The sequence below is a fragment of the Rhinatrema bivittatum genome, chromosome 8 (genome assembly GCF_901001135.1).
Source record: "Rhinatrema bivittatum chromosome 8, aRhiBiv1.1, whole genome shotgun sequence".
NCBI classification, from domain to species: Eukaryota; Metazoa; Chordata; class Amphibia; order Gymnophiona; family Rhinatrematidae; genus Rhinatrema; species Rhinatrema bivittatum.
Window position 1 is genome coordinate 13,475,440 of NC_042622.1, and position 21,282 is coordinate 13,496,721.

At 44.8% G+C, this 21,282-nt stretch overlaps 1 protein-coding gene across 1 annotated transcript in view; it reads left to right on the forward strand.

Annotated features, from left to right (window-relative positions):
* CABLES2 (Cdk5 and Abl enzyme substrate 2) overlaps positions 1 to 21,282 on the forward strand; it is a 36,330-nt gene that overhangs the window by 8,631 nt on the left and 6,417 nt on the right. The window contains exons 2-8 of the mRNA XM_029612027.1: positions 15,908 to 16,000; positions 16,193 to 16,270; positions 18,795 to 18,903; positions 19,330 to 19,492; positions 19,802 to 19,905; positions 20,262 to 20,368; positions 21,063 to 21,267. Of these exons, the coding sequence (XP_029467887.1) occupies positions 15,908 to 16,000; positions 16,193 to 16,270; positions 18,795 to 18,903; positions 19,330 to 19,492; positions 19,802 to 19,905; positions 20,262 to 20,368; positions 21,063 to 21,267 (859 nt within the window). The remainder of the gene's footprint in view (positions 1 to 15,907; positions 16,001 to 16,192; positions 16,271 to 18,794; positions 18,904 to 19,329; positions 19,493 to 19,801; positions 19,906 to 20,261; positions 20,369 to 21,062; positions 21,268 to 21,282) is intronic.

A 21,282-nucleotide genomic window follows, 5' to 3' on the forward strand; every position in this document is an offset into this window, starting at 1 on the left:
GCTGTCAAACCCGCTGACAGCCGCCGCTCCGAGCCAAAAGGAGGGGCTAGGGACGCGCTAGTGTCCCTAGCCCCTCCTTTTCCTCATTTGCACCGTGTCGCCTAATTTGCATACTGGATCGCTCGCACCGGCCAAGGGCCGGTGCATGCGCCGGGAGAGCGGGCGTTCGTCCGCTCTCCTGCGGTTTTACAGTATCGGGCTGTTGGTTAGAGTCTTAAAGCTGAAAAACATTTGATGGCATGTCCGTCCTTAGCTGCGGCTTGTTAGTGATGTGGATCAACTAACCACTAACAAGCCTCTCATGAGGAACTTTGTCAAACGCCTTCTGAAAATCCAAATACACTACATCTACCGGTTCACCTTTATCCACATGTTTATTAACCCCTTCAAAAAAGTGAAGCAGATTTGTGAGGCAAGACTTGCCCTGGGTAAAGCCATGCTGACTTTGTTCCATTAAACCATGTCTTTCTATATGTTCTGTGATTTTTATGTTTAGAACACTTTCCACTATTTTTCCTGGCACTGAAGTCAGGCTAACCGGTCTGTAGTTTCCCGGATCCCCCCTGGAGCCCTTTCCAAATATTGGGGTTACATTAGCCTACATTTGTGGTGGTGTGTTTTCATCATTAATTCCTGGAAAAGAAAAACCATTTCTTACAATAAAGGAATTTTTTTTCATTTCAAAATTGTGCCTTGTCCATGCTGAAAAACTAAATGGCTTATTTGTAACAGTAATTCATGTATAAATATTGGAATAAAAATACCACTGAACTTCCTGTGATTTTATAAAAAGTGGAGGGATTCCAGGGATCCCCAGTTCCATATGCGTCATAAAAATGATTATCACCATCTTACTAGGTGCCATCGAAAAATTTTTTCACATATAAAAATCTCTGCCTTATACTTAATCATAGGTCTCTTCAATCTTTTTTTTTTTTTTAAAGAAATGTCTGCAAATAAAATGTCCTAATTCATGCCGAAACCCATAAGTGTCTATTTCTACCCTCATTAAAGTTGTAATCGCCGGTGCATCGTCACTGGATTCCTTCTTCCTTTCTTTCACTCTAATTTATAATCCTCACGACGCCCACTGGGCCTGACACGGGTCTGTGATTTGGACTAATAAGTCCTGAGAAAACATTTCTGTGATCAGTAAACCCTGATGAAGGATTTATTAGTCCGAAACACGGACCAGTGCTGGGCCCGGTGGGCGTCGTGAGGATTATAAATTAGATTGAAAGAAAGGAAGAAATAATCCAGTGGCGATGCACCGGCGATTACAAGTTTAATGAGGTTCGTATCAGACCCTTATGGGTTACAGCACGAATTAGTGACCTATGATTAACTATAAGGCAGAGATTTTAAATATTTGAATCGACATGTTAGTTGACCTGGCTTTTATGTGAGTTGGAAATGTCTAAATATCTATTCTCATGATGTGTAAATAAAAGCAGCATTTAACGCTGCAAAAGTGTACACGGATGGATTTATCTACTTGGTGCTATAAATTAGGTCCCAAGCGCGGGGATTGCTGACGGGCAATGGAGAGTATTTACTGCTTAAGAATAAGAACATTCTCTTCCCAAATGTAGACTTTTATATTGACGGAGCTTCATATTTCTCCCAGCAAGAGCGTGCATCGGTAACGCTGTCAGCAGAAGACGTCCGGACCATTGCTGTTTGAACAGTAGCATAGTAGATTAGCATCAAAGCCATTCGGTTAGAACAAAAGCTTATTGACCCCAGGTCGGGGAAACGACTGCCCTAAACAGAAACATGGGGGTAACCTGCATAGAGCAGCAGTTATTACCATAAGGTCTTTTTTTTTCTGCAGTAATTACTGCGGTGTGCACAGCTTGGCAATAAGCCAAGTGCCATATTTATTAGCCAGCCTTTTTCTGACTCTGTCTGTACACACAGATTTTTGGTCCCGTGGTGCCCAGACCAAGTCAATGCTTCCTGGCCTTGCATGCAAGGCCCTTTTATTTCTGTAATAGTGTTTGCTCCAGTGGGGTAGCAGTGGGTGAGTGAGCCATGGCCCACCCACTTTGAGCTCAGGCCTACCTACTTAGCGTTGGCCCAGCAGCCTGAGAAGAGAGACCCCTATCGCAGGGCCCCCGCAGCAAGCCCAGCGCTACCAGCTGTGCACACCCAGCAAAGCAGTGGCCAAAGAGGGGAAGGCCACTGGTGTCTCCCATCCCACAGAGAAACCCGACTGGAGAGAGCCCGTTCGCCTGCTCCTCCTCGTGTGCCGGCCCTGAACTGCTTGCAGCTGTCATGGGCTCTTTGCTGATCTCACGATGCCTGTTGGTGTTCTTTTTGTAGGGATTTGTCTTACTTCACGAAGTGTTTGGCATAGGAGGGAGTTTGTTTTGCTGTCAGGGAGGTGGCGCCAGCATTGAATATATTTTTTTTGCATGTCCTAGTTCTGTTCTGCACCTGTTGCATATCTTAAGTTCTTATGATTATTATGATTATTGGTGTTTTATTGTAGTTATGATATTCTCTGCATTTTTGGAAAGGGGATTCATAAAAGAATACATTTGTAATTTGTTTTATTATGTAATTGGATCTGATGTTTCTGTTAAAATTGTTACTTTTTACATGAAGTGTATTTATAAACCTCTATAAGTATAAAATAAATTAATACAGATTAATAAGGTATTATTAATGCTGGTAAGTGCTTGAAATAATAGAATTAAAAAGCATCACTCATGATGAAACTACTTAGAAATCCATGGTCAGGTGCAATCTAAGGCATTCTTTATCGATAAGAGTACAACTAGTAGGGCCTAGACCTGTATGTCTACTGCCCACCCATGTTAACCTTGGGCCCCCCCAAAAATTCGTTTCTGGCTCCGCCCCTGGTTTGCCCAGATTACCTGCTGATAGCAGAGAGAGAGTTGTATCAGCAGCATTTTTTTTTTTTTCCTTTTTGGCTGCTCGACGGACCCGGTCGGTGTCGCAATCTGTCTGTCCCCGGGCCCATTCTGGAGGACTGACAGGTTTCTGCTTGATGTATTTCTTTTTAATGGCTGTATTCGTCGGGGCGATTGATCCTTACTTCTCACGTACCCGGGCACATCGGTTTGAATTGGCGGCACATACACATGCAAGCAGGCATGCTGTACGGGTTTTAGTCCTCTGAACCACAACGCTTTAAGGAAAGATCATCCTAAACAGACTGAGCGTGTGATTTCTCCCTGAAAAGGGGTTACAAACTCTCCTTGACCTCCTCAAGAAACTTTAATCGTAGGCCTCGCTAAACGTTTTATAGCGTTTCTTTCTCTGTGCATGTAAAAGAGATTCTAAGAACGGCACTGATCTGTGAGTGTAATCCCTTGAAAAATATTTTGGCAAAACAGCAACCCAACGCTTCTTGAGGGGGCTGTGTTTGACCAATATTCCAACATAATTATCTTGATCAGATCTATCGAGCCGCCTCTGCCAGGCTTTGCGGTAAATCCTGCCTGTTTTTCCAAAGCTCCTGGGCCCTTCGTGCTCACAACCAGCTACAGTATTAGCGGAGGATATTAAGCAAACGGCCCCAGGGTTCTCAGAGCTCCACCAAAACGCATCCATCTTCGTGAATACACTGTAGCGCCCCCAGCCTAGAAACGTTTAACAGGAAGCAGCAATATATGGAGCTGGAGTTAGACTGTTAAGAGGTTTAAAAATAAGCTACTTAACAGTCAAATAAACCAGTCAGCAGGAACAGGGTTGTGTTAATTGCATGGCAGAGATTCAACCCCTAATTAAACTGCAGGATGTGACAGCTCTGTGCCCAAAAAGATGTAAAAAAGTTAATTATTGAGGCTTAGCTTGGCCTTTATGTTCTCAGCCCAGTTTTTAATTATTCTGACATATCTACATGTACGGTCCTAATACCATTACAGTTGTTGCTAAATCAAGTGGCGATGTTAATGTGAGACCATCTATCACATTTCCCTTTACAGCTGGACACAGTTAAAGCTCCGAGACTAATCCAAGGCCATGCAGGAATCGTCATCTGAGCAGCCTGAGCCTTCTGTCTGGAATTCATTGTTCGCTGTCTTGACGGCAGTGTGCATTTGGCTGGGCCCTCTGAGGTCACTATTCAAAACCATTTAGACAGATAGCTTGTCATACGGACTTATCTGGCTACAAGTTAGTTGGACAAGTCTTTCTACAGCAGAGATTCAGCAGCATAAGAAAGGAGCATGTTGGGTGCGTTCTGGAGTATGGCAGAGTTAGAATAACTTATCCAACTAACTCCAATATTAGGAGATCCTAACCCTAGATGCACCCAAGAGCTGGACTAAAGTAATCTGGGAAAATATATTCAATAGAATATAGCCAGTTTCCTAGCGTGTAGACAGATGGACTCAGGAGCAGTGGTTATGCTCCCCTGCCAGCAGATGGAGACGGAGCAAGCCAACGTCACAGTATATATACACCCCAGCTTGCCAGTATTCTCCGTCTCCAGCAGATGATGGACGTGCATCTCCCTGTGGGGATTGCTTTGAGCTTTTTGAAAGGAGAATTTTGAAATTCTAATTTCAGGAAAAGGAAGCCCCGCTCTCCTGTGGTGATACCTAAAGGTCCCTCCCCCACTTGAGAATTCCTAAGGTGATTTCCGTAGTCCCTCAGAGGTTTGCCTTGGTCCAGTAGCTGGGTTTCCCCGCGAGGACTTAGCTGCTAGTTCAGCTGAAAGGCAGCTGGTGCAGGAGGCCGAGCGTGGTGGTGATGACAGATGCTCTCTCCCCTCACAGCCGGACACCGTCTCTGTACTCAGTCAGTAAGCACTGAGCTCAGGTAAGGTTTAAAAAAAAAGTTTACCTGAATCAGAGACAGAGGGGTTTCAGGATTTCCTCTGGTCTCCATTCTCAGTGCACCGTGTGGATGTTCATTCTCGCTCGCGTTGGGGGGGTTGTGGAACTGGGCAGCCTGGCAGGTTGAGCAGCCCCCAGTGGGCGTGGGCTAGGCCCCTCTCTTAGGCTTTTTTCTTGCACGCCGTGTGGCAGGCTGCAGCAGCCATTTTCGCACGCTCTTGTGTGTGTTCTGCTGCCCTCTATAGGCCGATAGTGTTGGCTCTGTGCGCCGTTGTGCGCTTGTTTTTTGGGTGTGTTTTTTACGTGCACAAACGTTTTTACGCGCTTAACTTGGTGCACAGGTTGGGCGTGCACCTTGCCATGTTTGTTCTAAGCGTCTTATTTTTTGGGCGCATTTCATTTTGAGCACGAGCTATTCTGATGCACATTTATCGCAGCGATGATGCTGGTAAGCAAGAAGCCTAAGGGTCTTCCTATTTGTATTGCCTGTCATATTAGGGCTTCTAACCTGTGTCGGCGCTGCTCAGATGCTCAGGGAGAGTTCTCTTCCTCGGATTTTGCTAAGCCTGGCTCTTCCCATTCTGATGATGAGTTGGTCACGGCCTTGACTGGGGGGATGCCAGATCTTGGTTCTCCCTTGACTGGCTCCTCTGCTGGCAAGGGCAGTTCTGTGGGACCAGCTCCAGTTCCTTCTGGGCTTGGTTTGGACCTGGTTGCTTTTTCTTGGGTGGAACTTTTTCAAGGCTTACAACCTTTTCTTCAGGCGCATCCTCCACTTCCCCCATTTCTGTCTGGTCGGACCCTCAGCCGGTGGTTCCTCCCTCTTCCAGTCCTTATGCTTAAGCGCCGGGGCTCACCTCAGCTCCCCTGTGGGTGTTCCCGACAGGAATCCGGATGGCACTGATGATGAGGTTGATTCTGATTCCCTGGAAGATGAGAAATGCCCCAGAAAACAGAGGTAGGCGATCTATATTGGCCATCAAGTAAACAAAAAAGAATAGATGCCTTGATCGTTTCCAAATATTTATTAAAGTAGAGATGAATTCATTAAAAATGCCCAACTCAGGCCGAGTTTCGCAGCTCAACAGCCGCTGCCTCAGGGACTTGAACAATCAAGAATCTCAGGTGAATTAAACTGATGTGAAATCATCAAGGAAAGGTCACTGTGAACCCACGCTGAAAGATAACTTCTAAAACGCCATCATGTATTCAGTCTCTACTCGCAGCGACTGTTGAGCTGCGAAACTCGGCCTGAGTCGGGTGTTCCTGGTTCTGGATGCTATGTCCGAGCCGAGGAACAATCCTATTTTGGTTTCCCTATGTAAAGCCTTTTGTTTTTTTCACGATGATGGATGCCATCCAGGAATTGATTGATCTGGAATGGGAGGCATCAGTGGCAAATTTTAAAGGGGATAAAACAGAAGCAAGACAGATCAGTCGCCTTAGCTTGAAGATATTTATTTGCACCTATATTTAAACAGAGCCCAACTCTGGCTGAGTTTCGCACAGCGGCTGTGTCAGGGGCTAAAAAATAACCAAACATAAAAATATAATTAAAATAACATAATACCAAATTGAAAACAGACATTGACCACAGGATATCACATAAATAATACTGCAAAAATAAATAGATAAATAAAATATTCATGCGTTTAAATACATGAATATCCATATAAAAACATAAATATGCACATTAAAAATGTATAGAACAAAAAAGAAAGAAAAGAAAATATATATGTATTTATGAAACAAAACAGAGAAAACCGAAAATATGGAGAGGCAAAATGTTGTACTTTTTTTTTTTTTTTAAGATATCGGTATGAATCAATTTGCTAGATGCGATTTCTGATCTTTTTAAAAATTACTAGACCAACAAGAAAATATATAAAAATGGTAAGATTAGTTAATTTAAAGCCATTAAATAAAAGGAGACAATCTTTATATAAAAAGCAACAAAAAACAAACATAAAAGATTAATATAATGAAATATAATCGGGATACATTATAACGAGACCTGCACAGAAAAAGTAAAACTAGCTTTAATTAATGTATTTTATTCGAAAAAATATTTTTGAGAATCTGAGTGATCTTAAAATATATGAAAACCGGTACGGAAATGTATTAAATGGATGTCCAAAAAAAATTTTTTTTTACATTTTTATTTTAGCAACAAAAAGTATTTTATTACTCACTAGGGTTCTGCCAAGATCAAACTCCCCTGGATCCAGCTGTGAGAGAGCGTTTACATTTTCCCAAAGTGGATGTACTGGTATGTGCCGTGTCTAAGCAGATGACTATCCCTGTAGAGGGAGGAGCGGCCTTGAAGGATGTACATGATAGAAGGATTGAGGCTATTCTTAAGGCTTTGAGGCAGTGGCAATGAATATACAGATTGTCTCCTGTTGCACCCTAGTGACGAGTTCTTGTCTGCTTCTCTCTCAGGAGGTTGTTGTCTAGAGGAAATTCCAGAGCGGTTATGGAACCTGCTGCCGCCTTTTTAGCAGATTCAGGCTGTGATTTGGTCTGGACCTCGTCCAGAGGAGTGGCTTCGGTGACAGCGGTTAGGCGTTAACTCTGGTTGTGAAATTGGTCAGCTGACACAGCTTCCAAAACCAGTCTTACGAAGATGCCCTTTAAAGGCTCGCTCTTGTTTGGGAGCAAGTTGGAAAAACTGGCGAGTAAGTGGGGTGAGTCTCCGGTGCCTCGGTTGCTGGAGGTTAAAAAACAGTTTGGTATGAGGGGTCGTTTCTAGGGTTCCAGGTGTTTTCATCCCCACAGTGGGACGACCTTTAAGCGGGCTTGGCTTTTTGGTAGGTTTCAGTTTTTTGTTCCCGGCAGCCCAAGAGAGGAGCGGGCTCGGATGGTAGACCTTCCTGAGCTTCCCAATGAAGGTTTGCCGACCCACCTTCCGGAACAGGAAATAGGGGAAAATCTATCTCTTTTTTTTTTTTTTATCGGAGGTGGGTCGAGATCACATCGATCTAGTGGGTCCTGGAGGTGATATGCGAAGGGTATGCACTGGAATTTCACAGTATTCCTGGAGATGTGTTCATTGTGTTTCCTTGCCAATTGCTGCAGAAGAAGCAAGTAGTGGAGTTCATGCTTCAAAGACTCCTCAGACTGAGGGCTGTGGTTCCGGTACCCACATCTCAAGAACTTATGGGGCAATATTCCATTTATTTTGTTGTGCCCAAGAAGGAGGGCTCCTTTCGTCCCATCTTGAATCTCAAGAGGGTCAACCATCACTTGAAGAGAGATTCGGTGGGACGTTTATCTCTCTGAATATCCGGCTAACAGTAGCCAGACAACTTACCTAATACTGAGCCGCTTACATTTTAGTGACTCGCTTCGCCGCAGTGACTGAAGCTACTGTTTGCTGACAGTGTTTGCACGGCTGTGCAAAGCATCTTTGAGCAGTGGCTGCAGGACTGAGAATGGAGCCTAAAGGGCACTTTTTCATGTGCTTTGTACCAGTCTGTCCACCGAAAAGTGCATGAGGAAGTTATCTTTGCAAAACTGGTGGCCAAATGTGATAATCCAGCCGGAGTCCCTGCAGCCCAGGATCTATCTGCAAGGTGGCCTGGCGGCTTGACTTTTGTAGATGTTGCAGCCGTGATGAGAGAGGTCCTGTAGTGACGTGCCACGCCTTCACCCTGCTGGGTAACAGTAACAGAGGACCTCATGTCTCTTGTCATGAAATATCTCTAGTTAAGTCAGTCCTAACTTATTTAAAAAAAAAAAAAAAAGTCTTTCGGCCTTTGTTAAAACTATTTTTAGAGTCGACTCTGACTGGCAGTCATCTTAAATAGGCCTAGAAGCTGCCCATGGGTTTAACGAATGGCAGGATTGTTAGAAAGCACCTATCAGCATCCGATTTTTTATTTTATGAACACTAAATATTTCTGCACTCTGCAGTCCCTGATTCCTTAAATGATCGTTTCAGCAAGCTTTGCCACTTGCCTTACACATTCAGGTACTTGGTGAGAAACCAGTCACAGGGAAGAGGTAGAATAGGGTCTGAAATATCGATGCCTTCCAGCTCGAGAAGAAAGCTTTGATAAAGCGGAGTCTGTATTCATGAATATGTTTTCCAGACTGTGCCCTGCCCTGTGGTGGTGCAATCTGCCTGTAGGGCAGGATAGAAGCCCTAGCGCCCTGTCGCTGAGGCACCACAGATCTTAAGTAGTAAGAAAGAGAGAAAAACCTTGGGATGTGATTGCACGAGGATCCCTGAGGGCGGGATTTACTAAGGCGATTTTCCCATTCTGTCTCTAATAATAATTAGGTGCTGGGGGTGGCAGGTAGGCAGGCAGATATCTTAGGATCAGAAAACACTGTGCTGCCCACCAGGGAAAGCAAGAGAAGGTGATGAAGTCCATCTTTGTGTACACAAAGTGTTTCTGCCCTTCATCCTCCTCAGCCTCACACTAGGGCCTGATTGGCTTTTTTGTTTTATCCTCTTTTTCATACTTTTTATTTTGAAATTGAGTTCTGTGTACGCTTAATATGCTGTCACACACTCTGAGCACAGAGTGGGAAAGCGTAAAATGAATAAAACCTATAATTTGCTTAGACCTATTGCCATGCTCTTCAGTGGTTACAGACTGCAGAGAGCACATGATGGGGCCTGTTTAACTGATGAGTAGGTAGCAGAGCCTGCCTGCCTTCCTGGTCCAGAGAGGTAAAGCTCATGCTCTAGGCCTGGCCCTTCCATTGAAGGCTGTGTGCGGGACTGTGACAGCCCCAGGAACGTGGGAGTACGTGACCTGCACGTCACCTCTGCTGATGAGGCCTTGTAAAGTAGCTGAACAGTCACCGGTCGTACTTCTCAAGGCTGTGTGTGGACATTGCAGACAGTCTCATAGATCTGTGACAGACTCAGAAACATGGGAGTACGTGACCTGTGCGTCCTCTGCTGATGAGGCCTTGTAAAGTAGCTGAACAGTCACTGGTCGTACTTCTCAAGGCTGTCTGCGGACATTGCAGACAGTCTCATAGATCTGTGACAGACTCAGAAACATGGGAGTACGTGACCTGCACGTCACCTCTGCTGATGAGGCCTTGTAAAGTAGCTGAACAGTCACTGGTCGTACTTCTCAAGGCTGTGTGCGGGGACTGCAGACAGTCTCATAGATCTGTGACAGACCCAGAAACATGGGAGTACGTGACCTGCACGTCACCTCTGCTGATGAGGCCTTGTAAAGTAGCTGAACAGTCACCGGTCGTACTTCTCAAGGCTGTGTGTGGACATTGCAGACAGTCTCATAGATCTGTGACAGACTCAGAAACATGGGAGTACGTGACCTGCACGTCACCTCTGCTGATGAGGCCTTGTAAAGTAGCTGAACAGTCACCGGTCGTACTTCTCAAGGCTGTGTGTGGACATTGCAGACAGTCTCATAGATCTGTGACAGATTCAGAAACATGGGAGTACGTGACCTGTGCGTCCTCTGCTGATGAGGCCTTGTAAAGTAGCTGAACAGTCACCGGTCGTACTTCTCAAGGCTGTGTGCGGACATTGCAGACAGTCTCATAGATCTGTGACAGCCCCAGAAACGTGGGATTACGTGACCTGCGCGTCCTCTGCTGATGAGGCCTTGTAAAGTAGCTGAACAGTCACTGGTCGTACTTCTCAAGGCTGTGTGTGGACATTGCAGACAGTCTCATAGATCTGTGACAGACTCAGAAACATGGGAGTACGTGACCTGTGCGTCCTCTGCTGATGAGGCCTTGTAAAGTAGCTGAACAGTCACTGGTCGTACTTCTCAAGGTGAAGGAACAGCAATAAACAGTCGGCTGTGACATGCAGCTTTTCCTAAGTGTTAGGTCATGGTGGTGACCGAAGCTTTCTTTTGTCTTTTAAGGTTAACCTAGGATAAAAGATCGTTTTGTTTGCAGCCCATTGTGAAACTGGTATCTTAATTGCAATGTTAAATGAAAAACTGAATACAATGTTCAGTTTGTACCCTTGACTCTTAGGTATCAGCCGTGGTGAATGGAGCAAACTTTTTCTGTGAGTGTGTTGAGGGGTGTCAGAGCTCCGATGGAGAGCACATACAAAACTCTAGCACAAACCAGTGTGTCAGGGAAGGAAGAGGTTCTCTGTGCTTTAAAGACATTTCTTTGGTTTGAAAGTAATCTGGAAGGCAGTTGGTGCTCTTTGGAGGTGTCTGGCTGCCTTTGATGGTCTTCCTTCTCCATGTTGGGGGCCACTCTTATAGCGCTGTGCCCTACATTGTGCTAGTCTGATGCTGCTGGTAAAGGATCTCTGATCTTAATTCCTCTATGCTGTTTAATTTGTATGTATTTCCAGATCTGCCAAGAAGTGCAAAGTCATGCATATGGGGAGTGGAAATCCGAATGAACTGTACTCGATGGGGGGGGAAAGGCTGATGTGCACGGAGCAGGAGAGGGACCTTGGGGTGATAGTGTCTAATGATGTGAAGACAGCGAAACAATGCGACAAGGCGATAGCAAAAGCCAGAAGAATGCTGGGCTGCATAGAGAGAGGAATATCAAGTAAGAAAAGGGAAGTGATTATTCCCTTGTACAGGTCCTTGGTGAGACCTCACCTGGAGTACTGTGTTCAGTTCTGGAGACCGTATCTACAAAAAGACAAAGACAAGATGGAAGCGGTACAGAGAAGGGCGACCAGGAAGGTGGAGGATCTTCATAGGATGACGTACGAGGAGAGATTGAAGAATCTAAATATGTACACCCTGGAGGAGAGGAGGAGCAGAGGTGATATGATACAGACTTTCAGATACTTGAAAGGTTTTAATGATCCAAAAACAACGACAAACCTCTTCCTTAGGAAAATAATCAGCAGAACCAGGGGTCACGATTTGAGGCTCCAGGGAGGAAGATTCAGAACCAATGTCAGGAAGTATTTCTTCACGGAGAGGGTGGTGGATGCCTGGAATGCCCTTCCGGAGGAAGTGGTGAAGACCAGAACTGTGAAAGACTTCAAAGGGGCGTGGGATAAACACTGCGGATCCATAAAGTCAAGAGGCCACCAATGAAGAGTGGGTGACTCGCCAGAATGATGGCTATTGACACAATACCCTTATTAAATAAACATACACATGCTTACTGTGACTCCTACATCGCTCTAAGCTTCAACAGCAAGAGGTAATGGAAAAAAGGATTTGCACTCATAAAGAGGGGAGTAGCTGGCTTGTTACGGCGGTTACTACCCCAAACCAAATATGCCTGATACTTCACTTTCAATGCATATACAGCATAGCTCTCTGCTTCAATGACAGGGGAGAAGAATAACTGATACTTCACACATCCAGCAGAGCTCTCTGCTACAACGGCAAAGGAGAAGAAAAAGGGTTCGCACTCAAAACGCGGGGAGTAGCTGGCTTGTTACGGCAGTTACTACCCCAAACCAAATGTGCCTGATACTTCACTTTCCATGCATATCCAGCATGGTTCTCTGCTGCATCGGCATGGGAGAAAGACTGATACATCACGCATTTCCAGCATAGCTCTCTGCTTCAACGGCAGAGGGGAAAAAAAAAAAAAGAAACAAAAACAAAAAACTGATGCTTCACGCATATCCTGCATAGCTTCAACGACAGGGGTGAAGAAAAAAAAGGATTCGCAATCACAAAGCGAGGATTAGCTGGCTTGTTACGGCGGTTACTACCCCAACCAAATGTGCCTGATACTTCACTTTCAAGGCATATCCAGCATGGCTCTCTGCTTCTACAGCAGGGGAGAAGAAAAAAAAAACCAACAAGAGCTGTACAACATAGTCTAGGTAAAACAAATAAGCATGGGTGTAGCTTGCTTATCGCGGCGGTTACTGCCCCTACTACCCCTAACTAATCAAGCTAGATATTTCACTTGCATGCAGCTCCATCACTGCTCTCTACATTAATGGTGGGGGTGGAAGGGGAATAGAACAAGGAGCTAAGAGTAACAGATAAGAATGAGAGAAAAAATGTGTGAGGCTTGCTGGGCAGACTGGATGGGCCATTCGGTCTTCTTCTGCCGTCATTTCTATGTTTCTATGTTTCTATCTTAAATGCTGTTCACCCAGTACAAGACTTACCAGAACGGTGTACAGCAGTAAACAAAGCACGATATCAAAGATATTTATTTATTTATTTATTTATTTATTTAATTTTATATACCGGCAACCGTTTGCACATCGTGCCGGTTTACAAGTAACTTACAACAAAAGATATATAGGCGTAGCCTTTACAGAGAACGGTGTATAACATAAACGCAGTAACAGAATAAATAACTAAATAACTAAAGGGAGGGATGGAGGGGGGTAGTCGAGACAAATGGGGGGGCAGGGGGAGGGTGCAAACAGACACAGGGGGATAAGATATGAATTGGGATTCGAGGGAGAAATATGTACACTTGTTATATACAAAATTGTATGAATCATTAGAAGGGGAGGGTATTGGGTGTAGGACCTGAACGGGGGATGTTGGAGAGAGATGAGGGTTGGGCTAGCATGTTAGTTGGTGGAGCTGATGAGGAAAAGGGGGTATGCTTGGAGGAAAAGCCAGGTTTTGAGTTTCTTTTTGAAAGTAGGTGTGGAGGTTTCGGTACGTAGGTCAAGAGGCATAGAGTTCCAGAGGGAGGGGCCTGCAAGGGAAAGGGCTCTATTGGTGGTGGAGATGAGTCTAGTGGATTTTATGGAGGGAGGGATAAGGGTTCCACGGAGGGAAGCACGGGTGGGTCTTGTGGAGGTACGAGGGAGGAATGGTGGGTTTAGCCAGTTGTAGTGTTCGTTAGTAATACTTTTGTGGATGAGGGTGAGGGTCTTGTAAATAATTCGTGAGTGAATGGGAAGCCAGTGGAGATCAATGAGGGTGGGAGTGATGTGGTCTCTCTTATTGACATTGGTGAGGATGCGAGCAGTAGCGTTTTGGAGGAGTTGTAGAGGTTTGATGTGGGTAGAAGGGAGTCCAAGTAGGAGAGCATTACAGTAGTCAATCTTTGAAAAAATTATGGATTGGAGTACTGTACGGAAATCGGAAAAGTAGAGAAGGGGTTTGAGTTTTTTGAGGGTTTGTAGTTTGAAATAGCAGCTGCTAAGGATAGATTTGATATATGGTTTGAAGGTTAGTTGGTTATCAAGTATAACACCCAGGTTTCTTGTGTCAGAGAGAAGGTTGGGGGAATGTAGGGTGGAGAGAGTGGGTGTGGCTGCATGTCTAGAGGAGACGAGGAGGAGCTCAGTTTTTTGCGGATTGAGGGCTAGGTGCATGTCAGTGAGGAGCTGGTTTATTGAGGCGAGAATGGTGTTCTCGCCTCAATAAACCCAGACAACCCAGATCTTGTCTGCTAGTTATGCCACATCAGACGTCTGTTAGCATACTTTATAGTTTTATTTTGGGGAAGAGCAGGGTTGTTCAGTGTGGAGTTTCTCTTCTGATTGTCCAATATCGGACATATTTTGTTTATAAGAACATAAGATATGCCATACTGGGTCAGACCAAGAGTCCATCAAGCCCAGCATCCTGTTTCCAACAGTGACAAATTGAAGTTGCAAGTACCTAGCAAGTACCCAAACATTAGTTAGATCACAAGCTACAGTTGCTTATTAATAGCAGTTTATGGATTTTTTTTCCTCTAGAACTTATCCAAACCTTTTTTAAAACCCAGTTAAACTAACTTCTGTAATCACATCCTCTAGCAATGAATTCCAGAGCTTAACTATGCACTGAGTGGAAAAGAATTTTCTCTGATTTGTTTTAAGTGAGCTACTTGCTAACTTCATCGAGTGCCCCTCTAATTGATTTACATTAACCTGTTCAAGTCCTTTCATGATTTTGTAGACCTCTATCATATCCCCCCTCAGTCGTCTCTTCTCCAAGCTGAACAGCCCTAACCTTTTTAGTCTTTCCTCATAGGGAAGCTGTTCCATCCCCTTTATCATTTTGGTTGCTCTTCTCTGTACCTTCTCCATCACAATTATATCTTTTTTTGAGATGCGGTGACCAGAACTGTGTACATTACTCAAGGTGGGGTCTCACCATGGAGCGATACAGAGGCATTATGACATTTTCCGTTTTATTCACCATTCCCTTCCTAATAATTCCTAACATTGGTTGCTTTATTGATCACCACAGCACACTGAGCTGATGATTTCAATGTGTTATCCACTATGACGCCTAGATCTCTTTCTTGGGTTGTAGCACCTAATATGGAACCCAACATTGTGTAATTATAGCATGGGTTATTTTTCCCTATATGCATCACCTTGCACTTATCCACATTAAATTTCATCTGCCATTTGGATGCCCAATCTTCCAGTCTCACAAGGTCTTCCTGCAATTTATCACAATCTGCTTGTGATTTAACTACTCTGAATAATTTTGTGTCATCTGCAAATTTGATCACCTCACTCGTTGTATTCCTTTCCAGATCATTTATAAATATATTAAAAAGCACCAGTCCAAGTACAGATCCCCAAGGATCTCCACCACTACTCGTGAGTGACAGAGGCCCTCACAAGTCAAAATAAGCGAGCATCCAATGGACAGACTTTCTTACCTAAGTGATATTTCTCTTGTTAAGAACTTGAACATGTTGGGTCAGAACAATGGTCCGGTGAGCCCAGCCTCCTGTTTTCACTAGTGGCCCACTTGGGTCTGATGCTACTGCAGAAAGTTCTGGTTTAATCCAGACGCTGTTGTTAGTCGCTCGGCGGAGCCGTTAGCTTTTTGGTGATGAATGCCATTAGTTGAGCCCATGGGCTTCTACATTCTTGTATTCCAATCTCAGATCACAGCGCACAACAGATCACAACAGTTCACAGCTGTGCACCATAAAATATGGGCCCATGCAGCTTTCACCAGCAAAATTAGCAAACTAAATAGGTTTTGATTTTATACTGCATACATATGTTTGCTTTTCTGGCAGAACTGTAATCCCTGTGTGGCCCTTTTCATGTAGCTCGTGCACCGTGACTTAAATGTGTTCTCCCCTTTTCTAGTGCCACAGCTCCGATTTCCATGGCGCAGTTGCTGCTTTTAATATACACAATGCCGTGTTTCCTGGAATTCCAGTTACTCGTTATTTATGTAAAGGTGTTTGTATGATATGTAAAACATTTTTCATTTCAGAACAAAACATCTCTCTGGCTCTCCAAGACACAGAAGTTTGAAGAAAATTCATTTCATTAAGAATATGCGGCAGTACGACACAAGGAACAGCAGGTAACAGTCCGAGCTGTGAGAGGGAAACCCCTGTCGGGGTTCAGCCATAAATGCTAATCGTGGTTTGAATTGTAGTCGAGAATCTTGAACCAAAATTTATCCTTAGGGCAGCCAAGGACTGTGGTGAACGTCTGCTTGGCAGTGGCATGTGTAAGGCATAACCTCTCTCTCTCTCTCTCTCCTTGCTTCTAGGATTGTGCTAATATGTGCTAAGAGATCGTTATGTGCAGCTTTTTCCATCCTGCCGTATGGGGATAGTCTGCAGATCAAGTGAGTATGACTTTTGTAAAGAATATTGGAATCAGTGCATTCACAAAACTTTTTTTTAATTAAAAAAAAAAGGTAAAAATTCTGACTTCCTTGCATGCACATCACGCAGTGCAACTGGCAACATTTATTTATGAATTTTATCACATAGAAGGGCAATCAAATAATTCAGGCAGTGGAGCACAAAAGGCAATTTAAATAGTCAAAAAAACAAATCCCATGTAAAGCTCAGAAAAGTCCCCATTTACAACAAGGAAAGATGGGGAATAATTAGGAAAAGAGTAGATCTGAGAGTCCTAGCCTGATAGAAAGATTCCCAAAGGAGTGGGGTCAACCAGAATGAATTTGTTCTTTCTGTAAAAACCGCACCCCGCTTGCAGAGAAACTTCAGGAAGGAGAAGGCCCTTGTTTGGAGGAAAAAGCCGCCTCCTTTCCTGAGTTTCCCTGCAAATGGGGGAAACCTGACTCCTCTACACACACACACAAGATTATTTTTTAATTTAAAATGGATTCTTTGTCAGACAATAAATGAAATCACACCTTGAGGGTTGGGCAGAAACGGAGATATCTCAGAGCTATCTGTCGGGGCAAATAAATCCGAGGATCCTTCTGCAGATCTGGCACATCTGCAGTACTTCCATGGCATATCTCTGAAATAGTTCTAAGCCAGATAGCATCCTAGTTTTAGGAAGGTTGGTAAAGCACAGGTTTTTAGATCTTGATTTATTCTGCATCATATTATCTGTGATTGCCGCAGCTGCTCTAGCCTGCAGGGTAGGAATAGCAGTTTCATGGGCAACAGTAGAAGGCTCTGGTCCGGTTCTATACATTTCAGAGGTGATGCAGATGGAAATTGACAAAGCTGTGTAATAGGCTGGACACGAGACTGTTCCATGCATGATATCTGTCTCCAAATATCCCGTAAGGAGATTTCTGTAGGGTCTGGTGTAACTTCTGAGGCGGCAAATGAAAAATGAGTCTGTGCCAATCGAACAGGTTGTGGAACAGTGACCCTCTGCTCCATGAAACCTCCAGAAGGGTCAATGTTCTCCTCAGAGTCGCCATGTGCCTCAGCTCCTGAGGGCCCTAGCTCATTTCCCGGGGATTCCAAACAATGGTCATAGGGACAGTTTAGGTGGGGGATAGACTCACCAGAGGCGTTACAAGAGGAATTATATGGGAGTCCCATCGGCCCATTCACCAGAGCTGATGTCATCGCCGGGGACACACACACACAATCGCACGCACACACACACACGCACACACAATCACAACCTTCCCCTTTTCCTTCCCAGAAAGAGAGGGGATAGAAGGGCACTGCTGCTACGATCCTTCGGCGCGATTAAGATGACAGCGCCAGCTCGCAGCTGATTCTCCGTGCTCCCTCCCACACCTCCAAACAAGGCAGGCCACAGATGCCCAATCAGGCAGGATTCCCCAAAAATGCTTTTATTCTGTTTGTAGGTATTCACGAAACTGTGCTGAAAGTGCCAGAATATGTCATTTTAAAACTTAATCTTATTTTCTGCCGTTCCTTTGTTAAAAGCTGGTAGTTCATGCTTTTGAGATCCCTGTGCATGCAGAAAAAACACAGGGTAAGGCAGCAAGCAAACATCGTCTGACCCAGGATCAAAGTTTCTCATGGTCTTGAAATAATAGTTCTGATCAGGAATATTTATTTTTAATCCACTTCTGTAAAAGTGGCAGTTGTGTTCAGAGTATAATTCACGAGGGAATAGGCAGGAGCAGGATGCTTAGTGGTGGAAAAACCGTACTGTATGCAAACATGCTTTTATAATAAAAAAAAAAAAAAAAGGCACGACAGCCATCCCGTTCTCAGACTGTGGGAAAGGAGCAAAGGCACGGGAGAGCTGGCTGCGAATGCTCGCATGAACTGGTAGTGCATCCCTTCATTTACTGCTTACAGTGATTGAAGGACTTCTAAGTAGCTCTTCAGGTTAAGGTGAGTGGGGGGGGGGGGGGGTGGAGCTTGAGCTGCAGACCCTACAGTGGTAGAAGAAGCGTGCTTGAGCGTACACTGACAGATCACGAAGAGGCAGTGCGTTCTGATTTTAAGGGCTCCTTTTTCAGTGCTGATTTGAAGTCTGATGCTTTGGCTTTCTGTTTGTGGTTTGTTTTTTTTTTTTAAATCTCCCATGCTTATATATAGCCCTCCTATTTCTAGAACCCTCGATGGGGCAGCAGTCACTCGTATCTGTTCCTAGCAGCAGGGGGGGAGTCCTGGATTTATTCCAAAAAATTTTGTTCTTTATTGAAACAAGCAAACCAAGAAAAACAAGCCTTACAGAGGATCTAGTGGGCATCCAAGCACGATCAGTATCTTGATTCAGAGGCGCAGCAAGAAAACTGGGAATTAAAAAAAACAAAAAACCTTATCCTTTAGCACTGGAAACTTTTTAAACTTACACCATTGTCTAACTTTTCAGGAAATCTCTCTCCAGAAAATAGTTGAATGGGTTTGAGATTGAGTTGCAGTAATTAAGTGCACTCCCGATTGCATTCACAGTGACTCCAAGGTGGAGGGACAGAAGCAGCGTCACCCTTCGGGTGGTGTTCCCACTCTGGCAGAGATGGTGCTTGGGCTGGAGGGAGCGGAGCCTGGAGCTGATGGAGAAGTAAGTGGCACGGCTGGGCGCTGCGTACTGGGTACTGCCAGACTGAGGCAGAAGTAGAGGGAACCCCTGGATGGGCATTTCCTCCTGCTCCTCTGGGCTTCCACATGGTCCGAGCTAAGCTTCTGTTGGGCTACGGTGCCGTGAGCCTCCGTATCGGCCTTCGCAGTGATAGTCCCTCGACCAGGGGCTGCGGATTCAGTTAATGGTGTCGCCACTGAGTGACAGACGAGACTCCAGCCCTCATCTTCCAGGGGGTGGTGAACGCTGCTTCCACAGCACCCCCCCCCAGTCTTGGCCGGCCCAGGGAGCAAACCCAGTGTGCAGAGGTACCGCTGAGCCATGGCACTGGCATCTTTTGATGTTTTAATAGTCCTAAATGAAATGTGAAAGCTTTATTTTTTCCTTTGGGTTTTCACTCTTTGCAAGGTGGTTTCCTACTCGCGGTTCCTATATCCGACAAACGCTCTGATGTGCCCGAGAAATGATCATCCCGTTTCTGCTCAGCACAGTCGATGCAGTGGTGTGGACTCGTCGAAATGGAGTCACAGAGGCACAAGAATAGCTGCTGTGCCATCGGGAGCAGAACTCGGTAAAGTAGCAACCATTTCTTCCGGAAGACTGGCGTTTTCAAAGCAAAGCCCGGGCAGTGGCTGCGTTTCTCACATGAGCTCTTTGGTGTTATGGAGGGAACCCTTCACACCCTGATTTGTGTTGGCATCTTTTTTCCCCAATGGGCAAATGCAAAAACCAGGGCACCAGTAATTGTAGAAATCATTTTTAATAATTTTTAAAATTGGATTGTATCAGCAGTATCGGTGGTAGAAGATTTCCCTCAGTGGTTGGCTTGTGGCTGCTTCAGCACCAGAGCTCTTTCTTATAACCTCTTTCTTGTCTCCAGGAAGTGAAGCCGGAGAGACCATAGAGTATAATCCAAATCTCTTAGATGATCCTCAGTGGCCCTGTGGCAAGCACAAACGTGTCCTGATCTTTGCCTCGTACATGGTAAGACCTGCAACGACCACGGGAACACATGCAAATGCGGTTAACTGGGGATCCGGAGACGATGCATCAATCTTTGTGAGTCTGGAGGGATTAAAATAGCAGCGTCCAAGCTCCGGATTGGTGGTTTCATTGTGCATCGTTCAGCCAAAACCTAGAGCTTCAGCAACGTTTCTGTAAGGATTTCGTTTGCTATTCATGCACATAATTATAATGGCAATGGAGAGTCTACCAGACTATCTTCCTTTAGGGTAGATACCTAGTGAAGTTTCTGTGGGGCAAAGTAACTTTCCACTGTATCATTTGAAACTGATAAAAGTAATAGAAGGTAAAAGCTCTCTCGATTTTTTTTTCCTCAGACCACGGTGATAGAATATGTCAAGCCGTCTGATCTGAAGAAGGACATGAATGAAACGTTTAAAGAGAAGCTCCCACATATCAAGCTGACCCTTAGCAAGATCAGAAGGTAAAGGGGCTTCTTGCAGGAAGCTTCCTACAAAGCAGGCGAGGCGTGAACTGCGAGTCACACAACTTGCCCAGTGCTCTAGTGCTTTGGGTTCTGGGCTGTTGCCAGGTGCAGCCTAGATTTGACTCCCAGTCAGGGAAGGTAACTTTGAAAAAAAATAATCTAAGGCAGTGTTTCCCACCGCTCTCCTGGAGGTACGCCTAGCTAGTCAGGTTTTCAGGATTGCCACAATGAATATGCATGTGAGAGCTTTGCATGTACTGGGTCTCCAATGTATGGAAATCTGTCTCATGCATATTCATAATGAATATCCTAAAAGCCCAACTGGATAGGTGTGCCTCCAGGAGAGGGGTGGGAAACACTGATCTGGTGGTTAGAAATTGGCCAGTGTTACAGGTGGTGTCCTGTCCACTGGTTGGAAAGCAAGGCCATATTCATGGTTTGGCTTTCCCAGTCAACCACTGAAATTAACGTGACAACTGGAAACCATATTAAGAAGATGCTATACTGAGATGTTGATGTAGATTTTAGATCGCTTGAAATACTTCGTACATCCCACTGCAGAGATTTTCACTTTTCCTTAACTGCTTAGATGAAAATCTTGCAGTTAGAAAAAGGAGCATTCTCTTGAATGTTTTAGGCTATCTAGGTGTCAGTCTGTTTGCTTCCTTTCACTTTCCACCCTCTCCAACAGCTTAAAGAGAGAAATGCGGAACGTAGCAGTGGAGTGTGGTCTGGAACCCGTCACCGTGGCCATGTCCTACGTGTATTTTGAGAAGCTGGTGCTTCAAGGCAAGCTCAACAAGCAGAACCGAAAGCTGTGTGCCGGAGCCTGTGTGCTGTTAGCAGCTAAGATCAGCAGCGACCTCAGGAAACATGATGTCAAGCATCTCCTTGACGTAAGTTTCGTTGGA